General features: G+C 38.4%; 1 protein-coding gene and 1 long non-coding RNA gene across 4 annotated transcripts in view; one reads left to right on the forward strand and one right to left on the reverse strand.

Moving 5' to 3' along the window:
* The window catches only part of LOC122863096, a 30281-nt gene that overhangs the window by 1974 nt on the left and 15051 nt on the right, over positions 1 to 13256 (reverse strand). The window lies entirely within an intron of this gene.
* On the forward strand, positions 911 to 5259 carry LOC122863046 (hepatocyte nuclear factor 3-beta-like). 2 transcript variants are annotated; one of them, XM_044169088.1, is made up of 2 exons: positions 911 to 1249; positions 3945 to 5259. In XM_044169088.1, exons 1-2 carry the CDS (start codon positions 1169 to 1171, stop codon positions 5091 to 5093), a joined length of 1230 nt encoding a protein of 409 aa, XP_044025023.1. In that variant the 5' UTR covers positions 911 to 1168; the 3' UTR covers positions 5094 to 5259. The 2 variants fall into 2 exon arrangements, with proteins under 2 accessions (XP_044025023.1, XP_044025024.1); XM_044169089.1 differs by lacking the exon at positions 911 to 1249 and adding an exon at positions 1267 to 2108.

Raw genomic sequence — 13256 nt, forward strand, 5'->3', positions numbered from 1 at the left:
AAGTCCTGCATTCAAAATTTTACTTAAGTAAAAGTACAAAAGCATTAGCATCAAAATATACTTAAAGTACCAAAAGTAAAAGTACTCATTCTGCAGAATTTGAGAATAATAGAAATTATACAATTGTATTATAATTATTGTTTCATTAATGTGTACATCACTTTAATGTTGCAGCTGGTAAAGGTGGAGCTACATTTAATTAGTTTATATTCTGCCGGGTAGCTCGTGAATTCCCCCCTGTTCTTCACCTGTAATAATAATACTAATTATTATTATTTGTTAGTTGATTATATTTTGTATTATTAATCTGAATCAGCAAAGTAACTAAAGTGTTAAAATAAATGTAGGGCAGTATACAGTAACAGAAACTATACTTAAGTAAAAGTTTACATTCCACCACTGAGTTACAAGGATTTTTCATAACAACATGACATGTTAATATCTGATTAAATTAATTTATGGTTAATTCAGTATTGTACAAGATCGATGAAGTGGCACTTTGATGTATACAACTATCAGCGTCTATACATTAAAATATATTAACTAAAACACATTTGGAGTTGGTCAACTTTCATAACTCAACAAAATGTAATAAAAGTCAAAGTGGCCTACTTTTCATTTGTTTGGTAATTATACTAATTATTAAAATGTGCAAATGCATTAGTGACACTGAGTTGACTGAAGTATTTAATAGTTTAACAGTCACAGGGGACATTTTTCTGCTTTGAGTGTTTTTACTTTTAATACTTTAAATACATTTTCTTACATATTTTTACTGCAGTAACATTTTCAGTGCAGGACTCTGACCTGTGACAGAGTTAGTACTTTTACTTCGGTAAAGTATCTGAATACTTCCTCCTCCGCCGCTCGTGCGGAGGTGTTGGTAGATTATTCAAATCAGAATGTGAGCTCGAGGAGGGATGCAGGGAGACAGCTGATTGGATACTGGTTGCAGCAGCAGCAGCGCGAGAGCAGGTGCCAGAGCCACTCACAGAGCAGAAACCGTCCCCGGTCAGTCGCAGGCGCCGCTCAGGCACGAGCCAGTCCCGGTTCTAACCAGCCAGGATACAGGATACGTTACCGGCTGCCAGCTGAGGACAGGTGCGGTGCGTGTGTGCGTGTTGTCCCGCCTCGCGTGAAGCTGTTTGGATGTGTTGGAGCGTGAACGATGCTCAGCGCCGTTAAAATGGAGGGACACGAACATCCGGACTGGAGCGGCGGCGGCGGCGGCTACTACGGAGAGACCGAGGTCCGTGCACTTTACACCGGGATCTGTCTGAACTGAACTCCGCTCAGTGTTAACTTTGTCAGATCAGAGACGGATCTCTAGTTCAGATAAACATCTAAATTAACATTACAGGGGTTTGACAAAACCATGTTTATACAGGCCGAGTGTATTTACTCACATGTTTTTAACAAGGCTACACACTGTGACCTACATTTGATTTGTACAGATGTTTGAATCTTGTAGGCTAATTAAGAACAGTGTCACTGTTTATCTTATTGGTATAGCTTACATATGTTTTTTTTTTTATCATTCATTCTTTCACTTTCACTTTATTTCTGCAGTGCATTGAAATGAGAGATGAGAGTTCAGTTGAGTGCATTTTCGATGTGAATCTTGCAGCAAAGAGTCGTCATGCTGTTAAAAACGTCCAGAATTACCTCTAAACAAAAATCCAACCTGTTATTCATTAAATGAAAGTTTTCATTTAAGCCTATATGTGTTCTTTAACTTAAAAAATATATATATATTTTTTAAAGAGTAAATCTATTCTTGAGATAATTCTTCTATGTTGAAACGGATGCGAATATATTCGCAACAGATAACTGAGGTTTGTTCTGGAAACAAGTTAAATTAAAAGGGAAATTTCACGTCTTTACATTAAAAGGTTAAATGAAAGATTATTTGACTTTTGGTGGGTTACAGCACCGGTGTTGAGCCCATTATGTAAAGTGACTGTAAGTCTAAATTACAGTGTTTTCAATGACTCCTGACACAAATGTACTTCTCATACATGTTGTATTTAATTATCATTATAGTGAGGTGCAAAGACAAAAAAATCAGAGAGCATCGTGATCAATTTTGAGGACCTCTCCCTCATAAGGTTACAACAACATTTATTTATTTTAATTATTATTATTATTATGATTAATAAATAACCGAATACCTTCAGTTCACACTGAGGTCATGTCTCTTAATTTGGGGTTTTTAGCAACATGTGGGGAGTTTCTCTGCAGTTTTTCTAGTGAGTCCTGTATTTCTCCACCTGAATATTTTTACTAAGCTCTTAAACAGCATTTAGACCTTGATACTGAGAAATAAAAAGATTACAGGGCCGCAATTTCCTAACAAGTAAGAGAATTAAGAGAAACAGGCCTCTCCGTTCAATTCAACTGGGCTTTATTGTTTTGGCATGGGAAACAGATGCCAAAGCATGTGTAAAATAAAAACATACATAAACAGAAGAATTGTGATATTAAAATATATTCAGATAAGTAAGATAGGATATCGCTCTCTCTCTCGATATATATATGTGTGTATATATATATATATATATATATATATATATATATATATATATATATATATATATATATGTGTGTGTATATATATATATGTATATATGTGTGTGTATATATATATATGTATATATGTGTATATATATATATGTGTATATATGTGTGTGTATATATATATATGTATATATGTGTATATATATATATGTGTATATATATATATATATATATATATATATATATATATATACATATATGTATATATATATATATACATATACATAAATGTGTATATATATATATATATATATATATATATATATATATATATATATATATATATATATATATATATATATATATATACATATATACATATATGTATATATATATATATATGTATAGGGAAAACGTTCTTAGAGTTACTGTAGTTAAGTTCATGGGAATTTCCTTGAAAGAAATGCTCAATTTAAATTAAAACTGCAGAAAATAGGCCCTGCCTCAGTCATCTGTAATTAACTCTACCTGTTAAATGTGCTCTCATTATTAATATATTATTTAATGTAGGATATTATAAGCATGTTATATAAGGTCCTTCACAGAGTTTACTACACCAGTAAAAGCTGACAGGAGGTGAAAGGCAACACGAGGAAACCTTTATAGAGAAATACACTAATCTAGAAGAGAGGATATATATATATAAAGTTTATTGTGTGATTTCTCTAATGTACCTGGATTGAATCAAATACAGGCAAATATATTAAGTACATATGTATCATTAGATTTATTATATAGAGCAACATGTGAGATAAGGTTATTAAAAAAGCCAGAAAATGAGAATAATAAAGGGATATGAAACAAATGTATGTTACATCTACAGGAAACACATTTCATTAAATTAATCTCTGTAGTTAACTCCCTTGGGCTATGTTGTATAAATGTATATATAGCGGTGTAGGCCTAATGAATTGTAATACAGGTGCATTATAGAGAAATCAAAAAAGCATGTCCACAATGGCATAATGTCGAGCTGCAACAACAGTCGATTAATCGATCTTCAGAAAATTAACCTGCAACTGTTTTGATAATCAATTAGTCATTACTTTCGCTTTTTGGACAAACACACCTGTGAGTTTTTGGGAAACTGTGATGGCATTTTTCACAATTTGCATAAATTTTTAGATCGAATAAATGGAAAATGTAGAATATTATTGTTAATTAACAAAAAGAATTGTTGTTTGTTTGTTTTTGATGTGCTGCTGGTTTGCTTGTCTAACGTCATGCAGGTGTTTATTTAAATAAAATGAGGCCTGTTTAAAATAATCAGTAAGAGGCTATTGAGTTAACTGGCAGTGGTCTAGGCTGTATTACCCGCCTGCACTGACACACACTTTAATAACTCGTACCGGTTCTCTGTGTTTCAGTGTTACACCGCAGCGGGAAACATGAACTCCGGTCTGTCCATGAACTCCATGAGCAGCTACATGAGCGCGCCTGGCATGGCCGGCACCGGCCACATGAACGCGCATTATGTGAACCCGGTCGGAGTCAACCACACCTCGATGCCCGCTGGGGTATGCCAGAGCTCCGGGGCGGTGGGGCAGGCTGGAGCCGGGATAACGGGCCTGGGCGCCGCGCTGCAGCCGAACATGAGCCCCATCAGCCCGCCGCCGTACGGGAACATGCCGGTGATGAGCCCGGTGTACGGTCAGGCCTGCGGCATCAGATCCAGGGAGCCCAAGCCGTACCGGCGGAGCTACACGCACGCCAAGCCGCCGTACTCGTACATCTCCCTGATCACCATGGCCATCCAGCAGTCCGGCAGCAAAATGCTGACGTTGAACGAGATCTACCAGTGGATCATGGACCTGTTCCCGTTTTACCGGCAGAACCAGCAGCGGTGGCAGAACTCCATCCGACACTCGCTCTCCTTTAACGACTGCTTCATCAAGGTGCCCCGCTTACCGGACAAACCGGGGAAAGGCTCCTTCTGGGCCCTCCACCCAGACTCGGGGAACATGTTTGAGAACGGCTGCTACCTCCGGCGGCAGAAGCGCTTCAGGAATCCCGGTAGGCCTACAGGTGACAAGGAGGCGGCGGGGAAGGGCTCGGAGGGCGGCTCGGTTACCACCAGCAGCAGCGGCTCCGACTCCCCGCACTCCTCCTCGTCTTCCCCTCCGTCCTCAGATGTAAAGGGAGCCGGGGTCGACCTCAAACCGCACCGGGGTGAACAGTTGCCCCCCAGCCCCGTGCGCGTGCCCTCCCCGCTGGCGCACACCCAGCACGTGTTCTCCCACCACCACCACCACCACCCGCTGCTGCTGCACGAGGCCGCACACCTGAAACCTGACCACTACCACCCCCAGCACCACCACCACTACTCCTTCAACCACCCGTTCTCCATCAACAACCTCATGTCCGAGCCGCAGCACCACAAACTGGAGCCGGTGGTGCAGTACGGAGGCTACGGCTGCCCGGTGTCCGGGGCGCTGGTGGCGGCCAAAACCGGCCTGGATCCCGCTCACACCGACACCAACTACTACGTGTACACGAGGCCCATAATGAACTCCTGAAACACGCCTGACTTTTTAAAGTGGAAACATTTAGAAATGTGAGAAAAGGCCCCTTAACGTGTTTTGTCCGAGGCCTGAAGGATTTGCATTTTTTGTTTCTCCACAATTCATCATTTGTCATGTGTGTGTTTGTATATGTGCAACAGATAAAAGTGTTTATATGAAAGCAGTCTTTTTCTGTTTTATTTAATTTGTACTGCTTCTACACAAAAAATACATTAAAATAAGTTTAATATTTTTGTGCACAGGCGCGCAAAAATAGAAGTAACTGGTGAAAACACATCTTAGCGTGTAGCTCTATATACAGCCGGCTATGTATGTTAATATGAGATAAAGTCTTCCTTCAAAAGTTCACCATTAGCACTAAATGGTTTAATTATCAGCTGCAGGGTCACAGAGACATGAAAGCATCAGCTGATAACAACAAGAACAATGACCCAGTGAAATGTGCTCCTCTTACAGCACATTAACATCACACACAAGTGATGTTTAACAGCAGATAACAGACTTCATTTATCAGCATCTTTAACAGCTCAGGCCTGTCTTTTAAAAGACCAGTGGCAGAGAAATAAAAAAAACACTAACCCAAGTCCAAGACTTGACAAAAAGGACACATTGGATAGCCTATTTCTGTATAATTGTCTCCTTTTTATATATATTTTTTTGTATTTCTACCAAATATAAACACAATGATAGCAAAACATGACAAAATGTGAATATTAAAACTGCACTGCACATAGCACTAGCAATAGAATAAATTCAACTCAAATAAAAAAGAAGTGCTCCCACAGTGGTACAACATTAATCAGTTAGTCCTGAATAAAAGTTGAGCTGAAACAACCTGCATCTATTTTGACAGTCAGCTAATCGTCCAAAAAAGTCATTTTTAAAAGCAAAAATGTCAAACGTTCTCTGATCATTTTCATTATCGAAGATTCTGTCGATTAATTGTCGATAAAATGTAAAAAAAAAAAAAAAAAACAATGTGAGAAAGTCCATCACGGTTTCCTCGAGCCCAAGGTGACGACCGACTCTACAAAAGCCCGCATTAATTAAGTTTACAATGAGACAGAAAAGCAGCAAATGGTCACATTGGAGAAGCTGGAACCAAAGAATGTTTGGAGTAAAACGACTGAAGCGATTAATCGATTATCAGCACAGTACTTGATTTCTGGCGATTTACCAATAGATTAATCAACTAATTGTTTCTGGTCTTCAGACTTCTCTGATAAACTGAGTTTTGTTGGGCGGATCAGACAAAACAAGACCCCCGAAGATGCCACCCGGGCATTCCTCACTAAACCCTCCAACATGTTGGGGACCAAACGATCAATCGAGAAAATGATCGGCAGATTAATCATCAATGAAAAGCTGCATGCGGCCCTGAAGACCATTATACAGGCACAATCCAGGCATCAATACATGTCAGCTGATTTAGTTCCCAGTGGATGATTGGTGTAGTCCAGGATTTCACAGTTGGGGGACTTTTCTTTAACCCACAGGAGAAAAACGCAGCGTCTCGCTGATACAAGAAGCTTCGTTATCAAAAATGTCTGATCCCTCAGAGCGACGGCCAAGCAAAAACAGCCCCGCTACCTCCGTCTGCCACTTTGTACAGACATTCATGGTCCCCAGAGGATGAATCCCACTGTCCCCTGACTTGTCCTCTAGCGCCACCACGAGGTTGACATTTGTGTTTTTTTAATGAGGATGAATTGTAATAACTTTTTTTTATGACTCCTTAATGTTTCATCTTCAGGTCAACATTTTATTTGTCAAATACTTTGGTTTATGATCAAATACCTGCAAAACTAATGCCATTCCCATCAGCCTCAGCTGTGCTTTGGGTTTATTACTTTAACAGCTAATCTCATGCTAACGTGCTAAGCTAAGATGGTGAACATGGTAAACATGATACCTGCTAAATATCAGCATGTTAGCATTGTCATCTTTTAAGCATGTTAGCATGCCGACGATGAAGCTCAAAGCACAATCTGAGTAGAAGTGCAGCCTCATAGAGCCGCAGACTGCTGAATGTGAAACACAGTAAAGGACTAACGTTTAAATAAATAAATATATAAATAAATACTATTGACACAAAAACTGTCCAAAAAGAAGATCTCATTTGTATAATCGGATAAATAAAGTTAACAAAGGGGGAATCACAATATCCAAAAAATATGTTGATCTTTAAAAAAAAAATCTTGTTAAGTGAAGTTTTTAACAAAAGGTTTATTATTTATTTAAAAGTCTTTAAGATCCCCATCTCCTCAAAATGTTGTACCAAACATCTGAAATCTGGAAGGACTGATTTTACTGAATTAAATAACGGTAATTAGGCCCTAACTGTCCAATTACTACACATTATGTTAATCTTTGGATGTTAGGAGATTTTTCTCTAAATTGTTGATGATATTACAAATTGAAAAAAAATATGACAGGACCGTGGTATATAAGCTTAACTTCTTCAGATGTTGTAATGAGCAAATGTTTTATTTTACACGATTATTTAGTCTTTTTCAAACAGACATCTAAAACATAGATTGTTATATTTGATCATTTTGGGGGAAATCACTTTTAATCAGCTCTAAAAAATAAAAAAACCTAGTAGCAAACATAAAGTGCATGCTTCAGTGATAACCGAAGACCCGACCCATGTTAACTGACCATGATGTTTATCTTTCACAGGCAGACAGGAGTCTAATGACAAACAGACTGTTATTGTACAAGAGATTTACAATTTAAAGGCCGATCTGGGCAAACTGAAGTCCGTTTGTTAAAGAAAATAATTCTCAGTTATAAAAAGGTGGAAGTACACCTGTGATGGTCTAATGAAGTCCACTTACTACAGCTTTTTGGAGCGTTTTACCACTAATCACAGTCATTCAGGACCACGAGAAGCAGTTGAGCTTCTTAGTTTGAGTTTAGATTATTTTGCTAAATATTTAAATTCCTATTATTTTAAGTCAAATATGTCAAATGCCAAATGAATGTAATGTAACATTTTGTTTACAAAAGTCAAGAACTTCCATGCTCAAAGTGTAAAATTAATCCCCCGTTGACAGTCGCTGCAACAATCAAGGAAACAAAACCTGACACAAACTGAAAATTTCATATTATCTTACCAGTGCACAATAAAAATTTTAATAACACCAGCAGCATACTGGTATGGTTAGAAACCCATTTTGACCCAGATTTAGATACAGTACAATAAGGTAATATAACACTGACAGGGGCCGATCTGCTGCCTGATGAGTACTTTCACTAGTACATTTTGTTTCCAATACTTCTGTACTTGTAAGTCAAATTTTGAATGCAGGACTTTTACTTGGAATTGTTTTTACTTGAAGGTCTAAATACTTCTTCCACCTCTGGTTACTGACTGTTTATAATATGTGTATCCTTTGCATATGCTCACTGTTCTGCACAACTAACAATAAATTTGTGTCAGTTTTATGGTAAAGCTTGCTGTGTCTAACACTATTTTAGTTAGATAAAAATAAATAACCCAACAATAATATAAAAACAGCACTAACACTGGGCCACAACAACTCACTGGTAAAGTCAGTGCTATATTGACCCAAAACTGGGTCAATGTTGACCAAGTGATTTTTAGTGTGTATCAATAGTATTAATAGCAGCAGTAATATGAATACAATATGAGCAATTATACCCCATTACTAGAACAAATGCCAACAACTGCCCCAAATACTCACTAGAGCACCAAATGTGGATTAATCTGCTGCTGCAAATAGACCCAACAAATGAACTATTTCCTCCTGTTTGAGAAATGTTTGTTAAAAACTACAGTGTCCAGGAAATTATTATTATTATTATTATTTTTAATGAAACTTGTGTTTTAAAAGATTTTTAGTCTTCAGTAGGAACCAATGGGCTCAGAGCTGAGAGCCACAGACAGGAAGTCAGAAAGTACTGAGAGACGGACTGACATGTTGTTGGTTTTTATGTACTTTTACTTTTGGTACATTTTGCTGCTATTAAATGTACTTTGAATTTGGAATGGAGTATTTTTAAAATTACAGCATCAATACTTTAACTTTACTAAAGAAGTTCTTCCTCCACTGCTGCTGGCAGTAATCTGATTACCTGTTTCGATTAAAGGAGCGGGTCACAAATGGAAACAACAGCTTTTTAGCTTTGGCAGCTGCACTAGGACCCGCGGTCTGATGGGTCGTCCGTGGGAACCTTGTCATGGTATTGCAGGGGAGGCTGCCCCACTCTCAGAATTATGGCTCTTAATTGGTCCAATCTACCTAAAAGGCATTTGGACTAAAGAAGCTTCGAATCTTCAAATGAATAAACTCATGTCTACCATTGTTGTGGGGATTTCAGGGAGCACGTATAACAAAGCTGGCCGCTGCGTAAAGTCGGTGCTTGTGCTTTTTAGTTTGGAATATGTTACTTTTAATATCAATGTACCAGATGCAAGAAGAAATAATATTTTTGTATTTTCATAGTGCCGTTTGTGTTTTGTCAGCAGTCTATTTGGTCCTCCAGCCCTGTAGTTGGGTAGCTGGTAATTATATTCCAGTAGTTTTTACACTAGTTGTTTGTGCTGCCACACAGCTTCGCAGTTTTATGGCTTTAATAATCGTCTTTATAACTGCCTTTGCTTCTTAAAACCCTGTGATAGTCTGGATTGTAAGTAAAATACTAAAATCCTGCAGCCTCACGCACCGCAGAAAGCCATGAACTGGCTTCAAACTGGCTTATCTACAGTATTAAGTAAGTTTACAGCCTGACCTATAAAATCCAAGTTGTCTGTACACATGCACAGCATCTGTGTGTGTGTGTGTGTGCGTTTGCATAATTGTGTGTCTTGAGGTGAGTAGTTCCCATAAAAAATCATTGCACTCGGGCCGTCATTACCAGCTGACATCACTGCACAGCAGCAGAGTTTGGTTAATGTTGCAGGAATCAAAGTTGACCTGCACAGCATGGGTCAGATTTAAAAAAAAAAAAACCCGAAAATTGTCAGTCTGACTCTTATCATAAAACATCAGCCCTTTACTGAGGAGTGACACTTTGTTATGAAACAGAATTAACAAGCTGAGCATTTGACCGTTGTAGAGCTGCTGGCAGTGAAGCAGGTTTTCATGAGCAGTCTGGGAAGCTTTCAGAGAAATAACATCTACAGACACGGCAGGTTGTTCATTAACTTTACACACAGAATCAATGCATGGCGTTCAAACAGACCCTGCACCAGCTCATGTTGAATATTAAACACTTCAACCTTTCTGGTGCCAGAGATTTACCTGGAAAACCTTATTTCCATCCTTTCAGATGTCATTCATTAAAAGCAAACACACCAGTGTTATTTGAAGTTATAACATATTTAGTTGTACATTCATGCAGCCCAGTAAAATAAGAATTAAAAGAAATGTTCTTGCATTGTGTTGTCTGTGATGGATTAGCTCACTCTGCTGTATTTCTCACACTGAACATAAGCATAACTTTTGTTGCCTCCACCTGGAAGGTTGTATTTCTGCCATGAGAGGACTGTTGTTTGTAAAGTGACAACAAAAATGAATGCTTCCTTGTTCCCTTTTCAAACAAGACCAACAGTCCACAGCTACGCTTGCAGCCCTGTGAGAGCTAAATGCTAAAACTAGCATGGCAACATGCTCACACTGATAATGCCAACATGCTGATGTTTAGCAGGTATAATGTTTCCCATGTTCAACATCTTAGTTTAGCGTGTTAGCATGATAAATATAGCCCGACCAATACTGGATTTTTAAGATTGATATTTGGGAGTTTAAAAGTAACTATCATTTTTAGTCTTAATGCGGATCCCTTAGAGTTGTTTTTTTTTAGCAAGATACATACAAAGCAGGACATTTTACAGTGTAAATATCTACTTGTCAGTTCTCTCTGGTGGACGAACTCTGTCATGAAGACACTGTTTCTAAATGACCTCAAACCTAGTTTGGCATTTCTATACTACAATTTATTGTTACTCTGCATATCCACAGATACCAATATATCTGCAAGAAGCTAATATCGGCCGATATATCGGTCTAGCTCTAATGCTAACTTTAATTAGCACTAAACACAAAGCAAGGCTGAAGGGAATGTCGCTCGGTTTTCAGGTATTTGATCCTAAACCAAAGTATTGGACCAATTCAAATGTTGAACCAACGATGGTGCCAGGTGAAAAGTCACCAAAGTTACTACAATTCAAGGGGAACATGAATGTCTGAACCAAATTTCATGGCAATCCATCCGAAAGTTGGTGAAATCTTTCAGTCTGGACCTGAATTGGTGGACCTACTGACGTTGCCGTCTGTAGACTGCTGCCAGCCGTTTGAATATTTCACTCAGTGTAAACGTCGTATAGTTTCAACGAGGAACTGGAACAAGATAATGCAGAATGTTTATGTGTTGTTTGATAGAGAAATGTAACTTATAGGGACATTTAAAGGGAAAATTAAGTGTTGAAGCGGTTAATTCTCATAAACAAAGGCTCAGATCGGCGTTGAGGTGTGAGGAGGTTCTTAGGACTCGCTGCCTCGCTGAGCATCTCTGTTTGTTTAAGAAAGCAATCAGCCTGTTATGAATAATAATGACCTTTTTCTGACCAAGAATAATGGGAAGGCTGCATGCCGAGCGACTCGAGGTCAGAGCTTAGCCAGCAATGCTGTGTTTGGACAAGGAGCGTTTACCACACACTCACACACATGCATACATATGAGGGATGTCCTAACTTAAGCTTTGCATGCACTATTATTCCTACAGTCCTGTACAAACCCTGCAATAAATAAAAGCACGGGGCCTTTTAACACCTTATACAGTAGTACGACAAATGTGTATATTTGCATCTTAATATTGCCAAATATTGAGCTAATTTCCAAAAATAGGTTTGTGTTACCATTAGCTAGCATTACATGAATATTCTAAAAGAAGCATGAAAGATACAGAAGTAACCGATCCTCTTAAATTATGTCATTTCCACTTGTTTCCACCATATTGATGTTATTTTTCTAATGTCTTTAATCTCCGCTCTTGACACACACCATGTTGGGATTTCATTAGCCACCACTTTCCTTTTATTTTGGTCATTCTGAGGAATTGGAGGCTCAGTACAATCACATCTTTTGTGTTTGACAAGTTCAGAGCAGTGAGGCTGCAATGTCTGCCCTCCACTTTGGTTCAGACTGAAATATCTCAACAAATGTTGGATAAATGGCTATGAAATCTTGTACAGACATTCATTGTCCTCAGTGGGTGAATCCGTACGACTTTGATGATCCCCTGATTTTCCAACACTTAAGTGAATGACAAAGTACCTCTAAAACTACAGACCAAAATCCTGTCAGCCTCAGCTGGACTCTGAGATAAATGCTAACATGCCAAACATTAGATTATTGCACTCCATGCTTTATTCATGTTAACATGCTCTCAATAAGGAGATAAAATAAAATCATTAGAGCTCAGTGTGTTGTCATCCTCCTTTCATAATATGTCACTAACGTGACCATTATAGGTGTACATTCACCAGATTACTCACGCTGAACATGCTGTCATTAGCATGCTAACAAGCTTATTTGCTAAATGTTGCATACTAATGTTACCATGCTAACAGGATAAATGCTACATACCAACTGAAGGCATGTTAACATGCACTATTTCAGCTCAAACCCGAGCCTGATGGCAGCTGAGGACGACAAATTCTTTTCTTATTTTTTGATAGGAGCTGGGGAGTGAAAGACTGACCATTCAAGCTGTGCTGGCACTGCACAATTAGTTTTCCACGCCTCAGCATGGTTAGTCGTTTACCTCGATGGCATTACGGAGATGTGCTGTTTTCTGCTGTAATAGCCTATCGCCTGCAGCGCTTCATTTAACAGCTCACCATGGTAGTTTCCTGTGGTAACATTACTCCTTAGGAATTTTAAAACTGATCCACTGACCAAAGAGTGCAGCATATGTTCATGTCTTGTTGGGTGTGGACCAACTTTTATTGAATGACAGCACCGCTAACAAAGCACTACTAACCTGCGTGATCAATGCATTTAATTTCCCTGAGGCTGGAAATGCATGTAATCAGACATATATACACACACACATACATATATACATACATACACATGTATGTATGTATATATATGTATATAGATATATATATATATATTGCCCCTG

The sequence above is a fragment of the Siniperca chuatsi genome, linkage group LG16, assembly GCF_020085105.1.
Source record: "Siniperca chuatsi isolate FFG_IHB_CAS linkage group LG16, ASM2008510v1, whole genome shotgun sequence".
In the NCBI taxonomy this organism is placed as follows: Eukaryota; Metazoa; Chordata; class Actinopteri; order Centrarchiformes; family Sinipercidae; genus Siniperca; species Siniperca chuatsi.

Excerpts from the sequence above, each read along its gene's own strand:
- LOC122863046 (XM_044169088.1), top strand. The coding sequence starts at position 1,169 with ATGCTCAGCGCCGTTAAAATGGAGGGACACGAACATCCGGACTGGAGC. Across the intron at positions 1,250-3,944 it reads GCTACTACGGAGAGACCGAG|TGTTACACCGCAGCGGGAAA; the intron begins GTCCGTGCACTT and ends TCTGTGTTTCAG.